The 18559-nt window shown below is 46.2% G+C and overlaps 1 protein-coding gene across 8 annotated transcripts in view; it reads left to right on the forward strand.

The window, feature by feature from the left end:
* The window catches only part of CHD8 (chromodomain helicase DNA binding protein 8), a 1687145-nt gene that overhangs the window by 849957 nt on the left and 818629 nt on the right, over positions 1-18559 (forward strand). For all 8 annotated transcript variants that reach the window (XM_069633907.1, XM_069633913.1, XM_069633911.1 and 5 more), the window contains exon 20: positions 8963-9073. In XM_069633907.1, the coding sequence (XP_069490008.1) occupies positions 8963-9073 (111 nt within the window). The remainder of the gene's footprint in view (positions 1-8962; positions 9074-18559) is intronic.

Genomic DNA, 18559 nt, shown 5'->3' on the forward strand with positions numbered 1-18559 from the left:
AGAGCTCCGAAAAGGTGAAAACACCGGGGAAGCACTCTTCCAGTCACAGGGAGGGGGGAAAAACAGCAGAAAAAGCATTCTCAGCCTTCATCTGCACCACAGACACATAAGGACAAGTCACAATCTTCTGAAAGGATATCCAAGACCCCTGCACAAGGCCATAGGTTCAGTCAGGATATAGCAGGGAAACACTCCCAGGAGAGGGTAACCCCCAGCTCTAAAGAATGGTCAAGTGAGGATATAGACAGTTATGTCTAGAATGTCATCCCTAGCAGACTTCTATGCCAAAAATCCGCAACACTTCTTCGCCTATACCTCTCATGGGGCAACCCCCTCAGGATCTAAGGACCCGCAACCCCCTGGTAAAAAAACCTCGAGTTGAGGCGCCAACGCAAAGTAGGTCTTCTGACCTTTACCACGTTCAGCCATACTCTCAATATGATGAGGATCCATCATTTAACGAGGATCCAGAATTGGCCACATTGGACGTCCATACTGGAATGGATTACTATGGGGATGACGAGGCCCAAGAGGAGGAAGAAGATAACGCAGAAGTCTACAGAGTAGACTCCCCAGTAGACAAGGAACCTCTGGTTACCGACTCTCCTGTCGAAAACCAACCTCTCTTAAATGAGGTTTTATCTAGAGCGGCTGAACACTTCCGCATAGATACGCAGGGAGCACAGGAGGAGAGGGACTTTGCAGAGGAACTAGTGGGAGAGAAGAGACCTGTTGCCCAGGCCATCCCTATTCTCAAGTCAATACAAAGGAGAATAGACCCTTCCCTTCTCAATCCCAATCTCACCATGGCAGTAAACCCCAGGATTGAAAAACTGTTCAGGGCGGCCCAATCAGACTCACTCTACATAACGGGGCAACTGAAGCCGGACTCCCTGGTAGTGACTAATACCCGAAAGAGGGTGGAAACACCCTTATCGTCTGAAGCTCCTCCCGACAAGGAGAGCAAGAAGATGTATCGTTTGGGAAGGAAGGTAGCCTCCACTTCCGCCTACCAGGCAAGGATTGCCAACGCCACCACCCTACTGGCGAGTTACAACTGCCATCAGTGGGAAGAAGTTGCGGCGCTCATTGACTCCGCCCCGAACCTTTAAAAAGCCAATTGGCGCAGGTTGCGTCGGAGGGGAAGAGCTGTGTCCGGTTGCATCCTTAAGGCAACCTTTGATGCCGCGGATAACGCCGGCAGACTGATAGCAGGGAGCACTGTTATCAAAAGACATGGTTGGTTAAGACAATCTGGGTTTAAACCCGAGATACATGCATCTTTAATAGACAAACTGGTGGAGCACTTTCTACTGTTTGGTAAGGCGAAAGATGAATACGAGACTCTCAAATCCCTGGGCCAGTTAACTAACATTCCCCCTAATAAAAGAGGGAATAGCAATTTTCGTCGCCCACGTGGCAAAACTCACAAAGAGGCTCCAACTATTCCCAGGGTACACCATGGAATAACAACCAGCAGTCTATCCAAGGTTATGGCAGGGGTAACAAGAGGGAACGTGGTAAGGGTAGAGGCAGCCCCAATAGAGGCAGCGGCGGCACGCCTCCCGCAAAACAGTGACATTCCGTTCAGGGTCCCTTCTCACGCATCCCCAGTAGGTGGACTCATTACCATCTTCACCCAAGCTTGGGAAGGGATCACATCCGACAGATGGGTGCTGTCCAGTGTCCGCAGGATACTGCATAGAACTTTTAGAGCGTCCCCGAAACCACCCTCCACGTCAAAAAGTACATTCATTAGACCACCAGAAGATCCTCCTCGAAGAAATTGCCAATCTTCTAGCAAAGGACGTGATAGAACTCGTCCCGGGACACCAGGTAAACAAGGGTATTTATTCAACTTACTTCCTTGTGCCAAAAAAAGATTTGACAATGCATCCAGTATTGGACTAACGGCCTGCAAACAAGTATCTCAAGCCCCAAAAGTTTCACATGACTACTCTCCAAGAGGTAATCCCCCTCCTAAAAAAGGGGGATTACATGGCAACATTGGACATGAAAGATGCCTATTTTCATATTTCCATGTTCCCAGCGCACAGAAGATTCTTGCGCTTCAAGCTGGACAGTCAGCACTACCAGTTCAAGGTACTGCCCTTCGGTATAGCCTCGGCTCCAAGGGTATTCACCAAGGTACTGGCGGGGGCGGCGGCACACTTACGCAGGGAGGCAATCCCAGTGTACCCTTACCTGGACGACTGGCTCTTCATGGGGGAGACCACAGTAATTTGCAGATCAAATATTCAAAGAACTATCGACCTCCTCTTCGAATTGAGTTTCTCCACAAACGAGAAAAAGTCAAGTCTGGTGCCAAGCACCTCCAAACAGTTCCTAGAAGCTGTCTTAAACACACAAGAAGGGTTGGCCTTTCCATCAGAGGAAAGAATTCGGAATCTAATGCTGCAAATTCCGCTATATCAGGCCGGTCGCCAGGTAACGGTGTGCAAAGCGATGCGCTTGTTGGGCATGATGGCGTCCTGCATTTACCTGGTCCCCTACGCGCGCCTGCGCATGCGTCCCATGCAAGAATGGTTGGCGAAACAGTGGTCTCAGGCAAGTGGTCAGTGGGACGATCTAGTGGTCGTTTCGCCAACACTTGAACGAAGTCTTCACTGGTGGACAAGAGAAAACCTGTCAAAGGGGAAACCCTTTTACGATCCTGATATACAGGCTGTAGTCACAACAGACACATCCCTGTCAGGGTGGGGAGCACACCTTCACCACCACACAGCTCAGGGTCTCTGGCCAAGAATCATATCAATCTGATAGAGCTTCTGGCAGTATTCAGAGCTCTTCAAGCGTCCGAGCCCTACCTGTTAAAACTGTCAGTGCAGATCCTAACAGACAGCACAACAGCAATGTTTTACCTGAACAAGCAAGGAGGGACTCGTTCGCCAAATCTGTCCAAGCTTGCCCAGAACATTTGGATATGGGCACTCAGACGGAACATCTACCTGTCATCTCAACATGTTCCAGGGGATCTCCATTCTCTGGCGGACGCTTTGAGCAGGGATCCCCTCCCACAACAACACGAATGGTGTCTACACAGAGAAATCACAGAAGATCTCTTCTCTCAGTGGGGTTTCCCCACTATAGACCTATTGGCCACAAGCGAAAACAGACAGTGCCCAGGATTCGCATCCAGGTTCCCCCAACCAGACTCCCAGGGGAACGCCCTGTGGATGAACTGGTCAGGGATGTTTGCGTACGCTTTTCCACCAACCCCCCTCATCAGGAAGGTGGTCAACAAGATGCACAGGGAATCGATGACGCTCGCCCTAGTTGCTCCCATGTGGGCGAGGCAACCGTGGTTCCCACACTTAAGCATACTAAGGTGTGCGAACCCATCAAGCTCCCTTGCTGGTACAACCTACTGTCCCAGCACCAACGTCAGACAATACATCCTCAACCGAACTCAATGAACCTGGCAGCATGGCTCCTGAGGTCATAGAGTTTGGACATCTCAATTTACCTCAGAGATGTATGGATATCCTAAAATAATCTAGGAAGCCAAACACGAGTTATTGCTACTTGGACAAATGGAAAAGATTTGTTATCTGGTGCCAGAATAAGCACATCAGCCCAGTTGATTGCACTCCTTCCACTATAGTTGCCTACATGCTCCACCTGCTGGACGCAGGATTGGTATTTAATTCACTGAAGGTACACCTGGCAGTTCTGTCAGCGTACACCACCTCGCATAACAAAGTATCGTGGTGGAAAGTACCAGTGGTTAAAGCCTTTATGGAAGGAGTAAAGAGCCTTCACCCTCCAATTTCTAACCCACCACCAGGGTGGGACCTTAATGTGGTGCTTGCTAAACTCATGGGCCCTCCCTTCGAGCCCATGCATAAGAGCAGTCTCAAACACCTGACACATAAAACTGCCTTCTTGGTAGCCATTACGTCTATAAGAAGGGCCAGTGAAATTCAGGCTCTGTCAGTGCAGATCCTGTCTTTACTGTCCATAAATATAAACTGGTTTTACGAACACACCCTAGGTTCTCACCTAAGTTTATTTCCAAATTCAACGTGAACCAGTCCATCAAGCTTCCGGCTTTCTTCCAAGACCCACAAAGCTTGGCTGAGGTGAAACTACACACCCTAGATGTGCGTAGGGCGGTCCTATACTATGTAAACCAAACCAGACCGCTGAGGAAAACAGACCAACTGTTTGTGTCCGTAGCTACAGGCATAGAGGGAGATCGTGTCTCTAAAGGTGCTATCTCTAAGTGGATTATAAACTGTATCCAGCTGTGTTACTCCCTTCCTGAAAAAACTGCCTTTTACGCCAAGAGCCCACTCTACTAGAGGCATTGGGGCCACTCTGGCTTTTATTGCAAATGTACCTCTTGACACCATTTGCAAAGCAGGTCCCTGGAGCTCTATTCACACTTTTACTCAGCACTACTGCATTGACACCCTTTCCAAAACAGATACTCAAGTGGGACAAGTGGTTCTATGACATTTATTTGCTCATGTTCCTTCTCACATCCCACCGCCTTCTTCTAACACTGCTCGCTAATCTATGCACAGCATGTGATCTAAGCAGATTCCACAAGCCTCAGAAGGGATACATTACTCACCGTAATCCTATTTCTGATGCTCACATGAGACCTACCCTTCCTCCCCTCTGAGAGAAGACGCATGGATGCTTGTAGTCTTATCTTTCTATCTATCTGCTTGAATAATCTGTACTCCCGCTACTCCTCATGCTGCCTCATGTCAGAAAAAATACAATCTGAGTGTCCTAGACATGTGAGGGATCATGGGTACAGTGGACGTCACACTAGGGCTAGTATTACTGGCATGCCCTGTGTCGACGCCCATTTTCGAGTTTCGAAAAACAAACTGTAATACTCTGCAGCTTCCACTAGATGTCGGTCTATGCACAGCATGTGAATCTAAGCAGATACAAGTATCAGAAATAAGATTACGGTGAGTTATGTATCCCATATATATATATATATATATATATATATATATATATATATATTATAAAAACACTACTTATCCAGTCCTTCCCTTATTCTATAGCATAAGTTCACTCAGGCAGTAGAGGAACCCTAGTGGTCTAGGTTCCAGCTGTAGGCAGGGTGAAATACGGTTCAGTTGCGGGCGTAGTCAGAGTTCCAGAGGTAGACTGTTCTAACAAGTATTTCATTTTGAAGTTAGTTGTGGGTTCAGGAACTTCAGATAAGATACCCTAGGAGAATTCCACAATGGGCATGGGTGTACTGGATGAGTGGCCTACCAATGACAGAAAACACCAACGCTATCCAGAAATCGCAAAGGCTCAAGGTAGCTAAAATACCCCAGCCAACACAGTACCACAGCACAGAAGAAGAGTTGCAGCAGGAAGACTTCAGGATCTGCAGCAAAAATACTTGGCCGATGGATTCCTTTGTCAAGTACACGAAAAGACAGGACTTTGGAAGGACTTTTTCAGCAGGGATCACAGGAAAAGGCTCCAGGCTAGAGTTTCCTCTTGGCTGGATTCAGTTCTGTGGATTTGGCGTCCTTTCATCAGCCATATTCTCGTCATTTGCAAGGTCCAGCACTCTGATGAGGGGACCTTTCGGGCATGTTTCACGTCTCTGGGGGTCCAGCAGGATGCCCACAAAGTTTCAGCAAGATTCCGATTTTGGAAGACTCTGCACCGCACAATGGCTCGAGGTCTCAGGGTATTGCAGCCCTGCAAGGTCGCAGTACGATGTGTGATTGCTCAAAATGCATGTCTTCTTTAGTCTTGTGGATCTCGCCAGGCTCTGGGTTACGGTTGGCGTTTTCGGGAGTCCCCAGGTCGATTGGAAGGAAGGGTAATAGCAGGCTCCCGTTACACAGCAGGCTCTCCGGTCGCTGGAAATCGTCTCGGCCGTGCTTTCTTCATCATCCGCTTCGGTTTCAGTTCCAGTGGTTGACTACCTCTTCAGCTTCCAATTTCGGGCTTTTATGCAGAAACGCAGCCAAACAGCCATGCAACATCCAAACTTATTGTATGCTCTGGATATTGCATCTCCAACTCTTGGCCCTTCCCTGGATTCCATACAGGGCATGCTCTTGAAAAAGGTGTTGGGGTTTTGCAGTTCTATCCCCAAAGCAATTATCCGCCATGAGTCTTTAATTTGATCTCACTTAATGCCAGATTCCAGTGGAAACAGCGGTCAATCTTTCAGAAGATGCTGTCCCCACCACACAACCTTCTTTTTGAGGATTTTCAGCATATACTAGTACAATCCTCAGTCACATCTGTTATTGCGTTTAGGAGTGTGATGTGCACTATGTTGGATCGAATTGGGTCATCTGAGTTGGAATTGAGTGAAATCCTGAAGTGGTAAAATAAAATGTTCAGGGATGACTGGAGACTGACTTTGCAATCTGTGGGTCTATATTCTTCCTATCGGGAATATGCCATGATCCCCAGAAGGTTTGCTAACCTTCCTAAATACCTCAAATGTTTTGCATGTAAAAGGGCACACACAACATACTTGTGTTTTAGGTTGAACCAAATTAAGTCCAAAGAACTGATCAAATATTGTGTCACCGCCACTAAAGGAGATGAGCCATCCTTGGCTTGTCGCTTTTGTGATTTAACCAGCAGTATGGAAGCGGTAAACCATTGGATTATGGATTACCACTCCCTAACCTTGTTTAGGTTGAGTTCCATTGCTTAAGGACGGGGATATTTTATCCTCGGACAATTCAAAGGAGATCTTGTGGTAGACTAATGTGGGGTGAAAATCTGTCCCTTGTTCTCGTTTTAAATACGATTGAACGTTATTGGTTTGAAATGTTCCTTTTATTGTGTATGAGATGTATAAATTGATGCATGTGAATTTTCTTTTAGATTAATGTTGTGTAAAGTTTTTTTTGTAAACTAAATTGCAACACTAAAGTGCACAGAATAATAAAAAGGTTAACTACCTCCAGCCATTAAAGCTAAGTTTGTCCTTGTAAAAAATATTCTATTTAAAATGAGAAACTGGATACCCAGTATCTACCCAGCACCCCACATAAGGTGGGGGTGCTGGTCTCACCTAATAAAATGTAAAAGCGATCCAAAGATCCTTTCTTCCCGCTCACTGTGTTATAGGGAAAAATAATCTACCAGTCCAGCAAAAAGTTCTGAGGTTGACCAAGATCAGGAAGTTTTATCACTGATATGAAAATCTTTCCTATCAGAGGCCAAGGAGCAGAAGGCTCCAGACAGGAGTTCTGAAGATCTGGTGGAGTGCGGGATGCCGAAACGCTGGACAGGTGTCAGTCAGGGGCTGCAGCGTGGCGAGGGAGCCATGTATCCAAGGAGCTGGATTGGGGAAAAATTGCAGGGGTTGGAGGTCTCCAGGACAGTGCTTGTTCACCTGGGACATGTGCTTGTCCCAGGGGTGTCTGTGGGGCACGTGGTAAGACCCTGACCTTAATCCAAGACCCTGTAGAACTGCTTGCCAGCGATGTGCTACTTGGATGAGTCTCTCGAATTAGGGAGAAACTCAGTAGCGTGCGAGTGACTGGAGCAGAAGCAGTGGGAGCGGCCAAGTGGCTCGATGATTGATTGAAAGCAAGTAAGCAAAGCGAAGGAATATGCGCTAGCAGCATGTAAACCAAAGCGATAGAAAGAATGTAAAGAGCCTGTGCGAATGACCCAAAAGTGGAGAAAAAGGGTGCAAACAACCTCAAACAGGAAAGTCCAAAAGAAACAAAGCAAAAAGATGGGGCGAGTGACCTGAAAAGGGGTGCAAGCGACCCGAAACCAAAACGGAGTGTGCAAGAAGCACAGGAATGGGAAAAGAGGGTGCAAGAGAGCACAACAGGAAAAGGAATTCAAGAAGCACAGTGAAGTGGAAAAGATCAGAGTGAAAGGGGCACAGAAGGGAAAAAGGTGCCAGAAGAAAGGTGCAGAGAATAAGGAGATTGCCTAGATGTCAGTGGTTGCGCCTGGGAGGAGCCCGAGAGCCTGGCGTTCTCAAAATTCTCTGACATTACCCCATGAAATAACTATATATTGAAAGGTGCACCCTGAGGAGAACTTTTTGTTTAAAGACCAGAAGGGGCTTAGGCTTGGGGAAGGGAACCCTGAGAGGCCTAACAGAAACTGTATCTTTTTGTTGGAATTCAAGCTTGGGGAAGGGAATCCCAAGAGAACCAGAGACATTCTGAAATGTATTGACTTGCTGTAGCAGGCCTATGTGGTAGGTTCCGAGGACAATCCTTTTGAGTTTAACTTTTTTTTTTTAAACTGCCAGAACTACACCTATTGGTAAGGCTATCTGAAACCAGCTGTGGTTTATATATATTTTGTTGTTTTTAGCCACCATATTTCCTTTATGAAAACCCCAATCACATTTGTCTAAGAGTGAGTGGAAGCATAGGTGTGGACACAGAATAATTTTGTTTTTGCACTTGAGGATATCGGTGGCCCTTAGATGCATCTGTCGCGGGAACAACCCCCTTAAAGTCAGGGTCTGGTAGGCATTGCACCAACCCCACGAAGTTTGACAAAAAAGGTTTTCAAGCTGTTACTTTTGAGTCTGTCTCTCCTTGATGCCATGCTTGCCTCACATTACCCATAGTATCTCTGCTGCACTGAACAACCTGCAGAGTTTCCCCCCATCTTTATTTCACACCGCAGTTGTGCACTACTTTCTGGTAACAAATACACGGTTAAGCAAATCTCTTTCCTCTATTTTGGCCAAATAGTTTTTGTATCATGCTGTTGATAGAGAAACGTGGTTATGCAGTTCTTACCGGCTAATTCCTTAGACACTGATGTATTCCCTAGGCTGCTTCGGTTGTAGAGGCAGCCAATGTTTTACATTGAAGGGACTTTTCCCTCCTATTCTGATACTTCAGAAAGTGGCTTAAAGTTCTGGGAGCCAATTGCGTCTATAAGCTGTGTACAACAAAGTACTCCTTACATAGTTCTTTAATGTTTTTTCTTTGTGCTTCAGGCAAGCTTTGTTGCATCAGAGAACAGGACGGATATTGCATTGGATGACCCAAACTTCTGGCAAAAATGGGCCAAGAAAGCGGATCTCGACATGGAGTCACTCAACAGCAAGGTAAGGGAGTTTGTGTTTGGCTAAGAAGGTTAAGACTGGGAGAGGCTGGTGTAGAAGTACTAGGCCAGGAGGATAGGGTTGGGGAGATTTTTCATTGTTATACCAAATCCCTTCTACCTATGAGACCCCCAGCATTTTTTGCTGGGCTTCTGGACCTTTTTCTTGTTCTGAACAATGGGGACCCTTCTTCTGCTCATTTTATTCTTTTTGACCGGACCATGGGAAACCTGTTCATTTTGTTTTTACTTTGTTTTATGGAATCTTGCTTTCTTCTATACTTTTTAAAGGCATACGTTTCACTTTTGCAGCCCACAGCCCTTTTGTGCCATGTTGCTGGCCTCTCCTTTTTTACATGCTTTTATTTTCCTTAAGAACTACTGTTATGGTTTTGGGGGAGGGGGATACTTTATATCCTTCTTAGCTTTTCCTTTTGTGAGACCAGCACACACTGGTATGTGGGGGACTGAGGGGCTTACCCTGAATCCCCTTTCTCACTGCTCCTGTAGCATTTCTGCTTCAGTGATAAGCATACACTTATGGCTGGTGGCAGTGGACGTGTTATGCTGACTTCTGTGCAAAATGTTAATCGCAGGCTGACTCCACAGCTGCTGTTAGGCACAGAAGGGTCACCATTGTTCCCACTTGAGGTTGGCTGTCCCGATTGGACAGCCACCTGCTCCTTTCTGTAAACTGCACTGATAGTTTGCAGAGGATGAGTGTGAATTCCTGTTTAAAGGTGAGGATCCTGAGGCAGAAGAGAATTCGACCACTGGACAGAAAATCAGAAAGACTAGAGACGTCTGTGCAACCCCTTCCAGCAACCACAGAGAGATCGCTGTTATGAAAGATTTCTTTTTTCTGCACTTTTCCTTCCATTTTTATCGACCCTCAAACCTTTTGCTTTAATTTTTGATCTTAACCTGTACTTTTTACAGTGCAATGAACCCTTAAGCTTCAATGCACTGTCTCTTACTCATCTTTTATGGGGAAACTGACATGTCATTCAGACTGTCAGTGCTGGGAAGCATTGTTTCCTTGTGTGTTGCGACTTTGTTACTACTTTTAGTCACTTGTTTGTATTTATTTGTATTGCACACCTGGCCGCGTATCTTAAGGGTGTAAGGTTACATACAGGTCCAAATTTCCCTGGGGAAAATCAATTCTTAACAATGAATATGCATTTCTTAGGACAGTGCGTGTTACAGACATGTACAAAGTTCAAACGGTCAATAGGCATTTCTTAGTGCATACATGAATGACAAATAAGGAGGTGATAGGATAGGAACATACTACTAGGTTTACTAGAGTACAAGAATACAGTGTAATTTACAAATGCAGAAGATGACGATGGAAGCCGACAATGACACATTGCCATGGGTGGTTAGGTGGATGCAGCAAACGCGTCTAGCTCATAAAGCCAGAGTTTAGTTAAGTTCTTGAATGAGTGATAAGACGGTTCCGCTCTGAGTGTGGTAGGTATTGTAGGAGTTTGGGTTATCACTTGTGGTAACATTTTATCATTGTACAAAGCATCTTACAATGCTGTGCAATCGGGTACATTTTTTGTTTTGCCCTAGACGAACACTGAAATGTTTTTTGGTTACTCTAGGTGTGCTAAATGGACAAGCTGGTGGCAACAGTGACTTTTTACCATTTTTCGTTGTGGTTCTTTCCGTTTTAGCCGTACTGTGTTTACCGCATTTGGCTCTGACCTGTGGCTAGCATCCAAACATAGCCGTGCCACATGGTCTTTCGCTTGTTCTTTAGCCTTCTTCCTGGTCTGTGAGGCCAGGAAAATCCTTATATGGACTTCCAGTGCCCAGGAAAGCAGAAGCTTTTGGCGGGCTACTGGAGGGCGGTGTATGTCTGCTGGCAGGATGTTGGCTGGGACTGTCTGGTCCCAATCTACAAACTCGTTTCAGTTTGAGTGTTATGCATGAGTGTTCCTGCCAGTGGTCCTGATGGGACCACTGCTGGCATGTGTGTGTGGCTAGTCCTGCTATTGACTAGTGGGAGTTTCAGCTCTTAGCTGGCTTTTAGGATAAGAGGGCCCCTGCACCCATTCCTCAGAGATCCTGGAGTAAACTGGAGGAGCCAAGACTCCTGTCCAGCTGTGAGACCCCTGAAGAGACCGGAGACCCGACTAAAGGAGGCCTGGTGACCATCTGCTGCTGTCCTAGTGGAGCCCTGTCTTGCTATTGATCTTCAGGAGTTATGCGAGGGAACTGCAACCTGTGGAGGGAACATCCATTCCTGACGTCTGGTCCCAGGCTAACCCAGGTTCGAAAGCCGGGGGCTTAATCTACCCCGTACAGTCGGTTGCAAGGGAAGCCGGGCGGGACACGGTACCTTAAGTGGGAAGGATCCTCCAGCGGTGGCAGTTGTTCCTGGTAGTGGTTGCAAGTTGCAGCGTCGTCCAGGGGAAGAGAAGATCTCGACGTGGAGGAAAGATGCAGGTCGTTGCACTACCAGGGCAGAAACCAGCCGCGGAGTTTTCCGGTGAAAGGTGGTACCTTTATCTCACGGTCGTGGTAAAACGTGGTATCCCGGTTGCCGTGGTGCTTAGCACGGGCAAGGCGGCCACGAGATACGTCGGGAAAGTGAAAAGACGGTGAAACTGGTTTTCCCCACCAGTTAAAGGAAGAAGACTCTCCAGCGGGAGATCTCCTCTGTCGTTGGGAAAAGTGGTGAGACGGTCCAGCAGGGCTCCACCGGTCGTGGTGTCGTGGCAGGTCGGCTCAGCTTCTTCCTCGTCGGATTCTTAGGTACTGTGGCGACTTCTGAAGTTCCAGTCCCCAAAGCCCTGCTTTTATGCAGCAAACCCCCATTCACTCAGCCTAGCTGTCACTCAAACATGCTAAGTGGTGAGCCGGCCTGCTCACCACTTGGGCCAATCAGGACGGAGTGCGACTTGAGTTGCCTCGGCAACTCAGTCCAGGGTGCCTACATTTCCCTCCACCCCTCGTAAGTACCCCAGACAGAGTGGCACCACTTTGGAAGGCTTCTATGGAGAAGCCCGCCAAAAAGTGGAACAAAGGGCTCGACTTGGGTTGGAGTCACAGAAGAGAACACACACGCCATTTTAGAATCAAGTTTTGGCAAAAATACCAACCGGAGAATTAATATTAATTAAATAAACTGGCGGTATGTTCGAGGCTACCTTAAATAATTAAATAAAGATAGTCTAAAACAATGGGAAATCCCATAGGAAAATATTTGCGGTTGAATATAAAAAGTAGTATCCACTGCCACCAGCCAAAACTTTATCAGGGGGGACGGAGACGTGCCCCCTCGACTAACAGACCCTGGGGCAATCGAATTGCCCCAGCCAGTACGTCCACAATATGATGGTTTGTACTGGTTCTGTTCAGAATTTAAGACTAGTAAAGTCAATGGTGACTTTACATGCCCTGGGAGACTGTAGTCAGTCCCAGGGTATGGAGTCTATACTGGGGGGTCACTATGACACCCCTGTGTTACTGCACGAAGGGTGCTGTGTAACACACATCACAAAAACACATGAAACCCTATGGATTAAAAGACCCCATAGCCCATTAGACACATCTAGATTCAAAGAAACACACTCAAATCATGTCCAAGAGTGAGGGTAAAAGAGTCTCACTCTTAGCAGGAGAAAAATCCAGCAAAGCTGCTGGGGGACTCACTAGGTTAGGAAATTCAGCCTAAACGGAGAATTCTCCCTAACACGGACTAACATCGGGTCCGGCTGGTGAAACGGCATACATAAGGAGGGAAAGATACGTTCTATTGATGCATTAAGGCGGCCCACAACTGAAAGGAATCCGCAATGCCCCATACTCTGCAGCAACGAGTATAAAACCCTGGCAGGCTGAAACGGGCTTAGCAGGCATAATTTTCTAAAATACGTGGGAGAACACAACCCACTCGCACACGAACATAACGCAGAGGCTGAAAAGAGACACAGGAAGTGAAAAAAAACATATGAACAAACACCCTACCTCTGGGGCATGGTTAATCCGAAAACGGCACAAATTTGTATTGAAATGAAATCCAAAAAACATAATGCTTGCCGAAAACTGTGACTGGTGCTACTATACACCATAACAACTGATAGATCACAACCTTCACACAGCAGAACATGCAAACCCGAACGAAACGCAAGCCAGCTCTATGTGGAGTTGGGAAATATGACAAAAAGCTCATAAAGGGTGGATACTCAGCATAAGGTGGAGAATACAGTACCTGGACAACAGATAATAAAAGCAGGTCGGTAACAGGAATACAAAAGAACCCGAACTCTGCGCAGTAACAAATTGTAATATATCAAACACCGCTTTGGGACGTCATTAAGGGAGAGGCTGCAGCGTGAGTATATGCATCAGAGACTTAGATCCTATATAAATGCATAGTATACCGTGAAGCTACTGGACACCACAGATCGACACATTAGAAAGGATCACATACAGATACAACAAATGACTGACAAAGTGTCAAAAGGAGCAGGGGCCCGGAAGAAGGGGCCAATGGACTCATTTACTAACAACCAAACGTCATAACGTAGGCCAGGAACGCCGACTACCTCCAATGCCCGAAATGATGCCGAAAGCGAAGACAGAGTTGACAGGCTAACTACTGTTGTCCAAAATGTTGTCCTTGCGATAAATGTGAAACTAGATGATATTGTATCAACTATTGGATCCTTAAAGGCAAGAGTAGACAAAGAAAGCTCCAGAATTACAGAAGCTGAAGGCAGAATTAGCACCAACGAAGACACCATTGCTAATCACGATCGAGACCTAATGCAGCTGAAGAGCGAATTTGTTAAAATACAAACCAAATGTGAAGATCTTGAATCTCGCTCTCGGTGAAACATCAGGATTGTTGGTGTATCTGAAACATTCGGTAAAGGAGCAATGGAACAACAAGTTGAAACTCTCCTGCGGACCCTCTTTGGGACCGAAACTTTCTCCGAACATTTCCTGGTCGAGAGAGCACACTGCACGTTGGCCCCAGTGCCGAAACCCGGAGCACCACCTCGTACGATCATAGCACGCCTACTCAACTACAGAGATACAATACTTAAGAAGGCCCAAGAGCAAGGCACATTACACTATGAAGAAAAATGTATCCACATATATCCAGATTTTTCGACGGGATTCCAGGCAAGCCGGCGATCCTATGAGCCAGTGAAAAGGCTGCTGAGAGCACGACGGGTCCAATATGCATTAATATTTCCCGCTAAAATGCAAATCCAGCACGGGGGAAGAGCACACTTTTTCGAGAACCTGACAGATGCGATGGCCTATATAGAAGCCCACATACCTCTACCCCCGGCAGGCCGTGGCCCAGATCAAAATGGTAGATCTCCCCCTGGAGCGGACTGATACTACCCAAATGTCTGATGAATCGAAATAAGCACCAGCCACAAAGATAAAACGGAAAGAAACAGAAATATGCGGTGTGGACCGCAAATGAATAAAGCCGGACTGTGAGCCTGGAACTAGTGGCCATGCAGCGACAGCATGGCAACCCCAGGAGATCTCCAAAAGTGTGTATGGTTCAATCAAGTTGGGGTGGATGATGGGGGTGGCGGGCGGGAGGGATGGGGGAAGGAAGGACTACATGTTGAACTGTTGAAAAGTTGTGCAAGTTGTTTTGATAATGGTCTAACAGAGAATTGCACTGTGCATACTAAATGGTACTTGCACCAAAATACAATAATGAGCAGATACAATGACGGGGGAATGTTAACAATGACAGTGGGATGAAAATCAAACTCCTGTCATGGAATGTTAGAGGTCTAAATAATCCCTCAAAAACCAGAACATACATTAATAGACACTCCCCCCATGTAGTTATGCTGCAAGAAACACATACACAGGGCCCCAGTAATGCAAACATACTCCCATCTTGGGGTAAACAGAGATACCACACAGAATACTCCACTCAGGCACGGGGAGTAATAACAATCCTACATCCATCGTTGGGATTCCAGGCCAAGGGTTATAAAATCGACCCCCAGGGAAGGTATGTAATGGTTTGGGTAGAGATGGCAGACCGGTCAATTGTATTAGTCAACATGTATGGTCCAAATATAGATGATCCAGATTTCTACCTAAGCGTACTGGAATTGTTGGCAACACTTGATGCCTCCAACATAGTATGGGGTGGAGACTTCAACCTGGTGCTGGATCTAGATTTGGACCGATCCTCTAAGGTCAGACAGACGCAATCCAAGGCATCCACTATATTAGACCAGATCATGCCACAATTGACACTGAGAGATGCATGGAGGGCACTACATTCATGCACAAGGGAATGCACATTATTCGAGTGTACATGACTCAGAATCACAAATCTACTATTGGCTGTTGTCTGAAGACATGCTGAGTATGCTCGAGAAATGTGAGATACACCCTCGAACATTGTCCGATCACTCCCCAGTATCCCAGGAACTAACGCTTAGAAATGTCCTATAACCACAGAGAAGATGAGAATGCCTTCAAATATACTCCAGGATCCCAATGTGACAGAATCATTACATATAGAAATGGAAGCATTCTTTAATAACAATGTGGGAACAGTAGACAGATACTCTACGCTATGGGAGACTTTTAAGGTCTGGGTAAGAGGGGCACTGATCTCCAAAACTACAGTACTGCTGAAATCAGTGAGGCGTGAACTAACCGAAACAGAGACTCAACTCCGGCGGTTGGAAAATTCCTATAGTGAAACCCGAAACACAGACACACTAGCAGAAATAAATCATCTCCTAAAAGAATTTGACAAGCTGGCAACAAGGGAAGTACAATACATGGGAGCCCCAACCAGGGCATGCAAATACGGGGAAGGGAACAAGGCAGGAAGGGCCCTGGCCAATATCATTAGATCTGACCATCAACACACGCTCATAACGAGCATCCAAGGCATGGAGGGAGGGGTAGTGACCGGGAGTAGGACCATATATCAGGGATTCCTGAAATTCTATCGGAAATTATATTCAAATAATGATACAAAACAATACCAGAGATACATACATACTTAGATGGCCTGGAATTCCCGACCCTCCCACCAGAAGCTAAGATGGCCCTTGAAAACCCAATTACTGAGGAAGAAATCACAGAAGCTATAAAAGCACTAAAATCGGGAAAGGCCCCGGGATCCGACTGGTTGGGGGTGGAACTATATAAAGAATTTGGTAAAGAACTGGTCCCAATCATGCTAAAGTTATGGGAAGAAGCATTGGAATTAAATGAGCTCCCCGAGTCTTTGCGAGAAGCTATAATAACAGTGCTGCCGAAGCCCCGATGCCCTCCACAAGACATGTCATCGTATAGGCCACTTTAACTCATAAACATTGATGCTAAGGTTTTCGCCAAGGTCCTGGCCAACAGTCTGTTGCCGAACATGCCGTCCCTGGTCCATCCGGATCAGAACGGTTTCATTCCTACATGATCCACTGCATTGAATTTGCGTAGACTGTTTGCAATATTGGCGCAGGTGGATCCGGAGGCACAGGCTGTGGCGATATCCCTGGACGCCGAGAAGGCATTCGACTCAGTGTCCTGGGTATATCTCTTTAAAGTGCTGGGCAGGTTTGGAATGGGCCCCAATTTTATCACATATGTTAAATTATTGTATAGCAAAACTGGGGCTAGAATTCTCACAAACAATATGATTTTGGACCTATTCACACTGGGTAGAGGTAGTAGGCGGGGCTGTCCATTCTCACCAATATTATTTGCATTAACCATCGAACCCATGCCCATAATGGTCAGACTAAAACATGGGGATAGAGGTATAAGAATATCCAGCCTACCCCAGTCAATCTCGCTATATGCGGACGACACTTTGCTGTACATCCGGGACCCTGACACCAACTTGGCACCCCTAATGCAAGACGTATACAAATTCGCCGACTACTCGAGGTATAAAGTAAATAACGGGAAATCGTAAATACTACCGCTTACGCCTCACACCACATGCCCATCGTCAACTGAAAGTCTCAAATGGGCAACCGGACACATACGCTATCTAGGTATGATATCCCGGGATAAACAAACGCTGTATACGGAAAATTATGAAAGAATAATACAGGCGCTGAAAGTAAAGTTTCAAACATGGGCCAAGCTGCCTATATCCCTAAACGGCCGGGTTGCTATCCTTAGTCCTTCCCAAGTTACTTTATCTTTTTGTTAATATACCAATCTGGCCGGGCAGAACCTTCTTTGAAAAAATTAGAGCAATGGCAGTGTCCTTTGTGTGGGATGGGAAAACTCCTAGAATGAAATGGGAAAAATTTACTGAACCTTATTGTACTGGGGGGTTAGCTGCACCAGACCTCGAACTATATTACCTAGTGGCGCAAGCGCAATTTGCGAAACATTGGTATGACCCGGAGGACCGCTCACCACATATATGGCTTAAGAAATTTGCGGCACATCCAATAGACCTCTGCTCTATTATTTTGTATTTGGTTTATTTTATCCCCAATACAAAGACTCCTGCCCTTATGACCCAGTAGGAACCACAGTACGCGCATGGACAGCACTTTATAAAAAGCTGAAAATAGAAACCCCATATGACCCAGACCCCACTGTGGAAATACCCTGGCATACCGCCCACTATGGATAAACCAATACAAAGACATTGGGATCTGAACAAAGAAATCCAAATGCGAGACATGTTTCCGAACAGGAGATTTGTAACAAGGGAGGAATTTGGGGAGGCAATAGAAGGGGGACCACTTAAAATACTTGAATATCATACAATGAAATCGGCATTTAGTGCACGTTGGCCACGCTTTCCAGACGTACCACCATCGCACCTGTGTATACAAGCTACCACATCAGGCACGGGGATGGGAGTCTCCAAATTATATTCATTAGTACAAACGCACACCCCTACTGCGAATCATATCAAAGCCAAATGGGAGAAAGACCTAAATCTGAGCATTCCAGATGAAAAGTGGACCAAATATTGTATGCTTATCAAGTCGGTATCTTTGAATGCCGGCCTTCGACTGGTTCAGTTCAAGATCCTAAATAGGCTTCACTACACCCCCGCGAAGATGGCTAAATTCTCGGCGGCCCAATCCGGGGAATGCCCTAAATGCAAAACTAGTCAGGCAGGGTCATAACACATGTACTGGGAATGCCCCCTAATTATTGCCTTTTGGAAAGAGGTTGCGGAAATACTGGAAGACATTACACAGATCCCAGTAACCATGTCTCCGCAAAAATATCTATTTGGAGATATAGGCAAACAAGCGGAAAAGACCAGGAGATTGTTTAATGTCTCGTGTGCTGTAGCCAAAAAATGCATATTGAAATGTTGGACAAACCCATTCCCGCTCAAAATTGAAAAATGTTTACGCGATTTGACTTCTGTAAATGAATGCGAGGAACAATACACGTTGACGATGACATCGAGTTGCCTTCCAAAGGACATATGGGCCCCATTCAGGATGTACCTCTGCGAACTAGCCTCAGATGAAGAAACTTA

The sequence above is a fragment of the Ambystoma mexicanum genome, chromosome 13 (assembly GCF_040938575.1).
Source record: "Ambystoma mexicanum isolate Mex_15411 chromosome 13, UKY_AmexF1_1, whole genome shotgun sequence".
NCBI lineage: Eukaryota > Metazoa > Chordata > Amphibia > Caudata > Ambystomatidae > Ambystoma > Ambystoma mexicanum.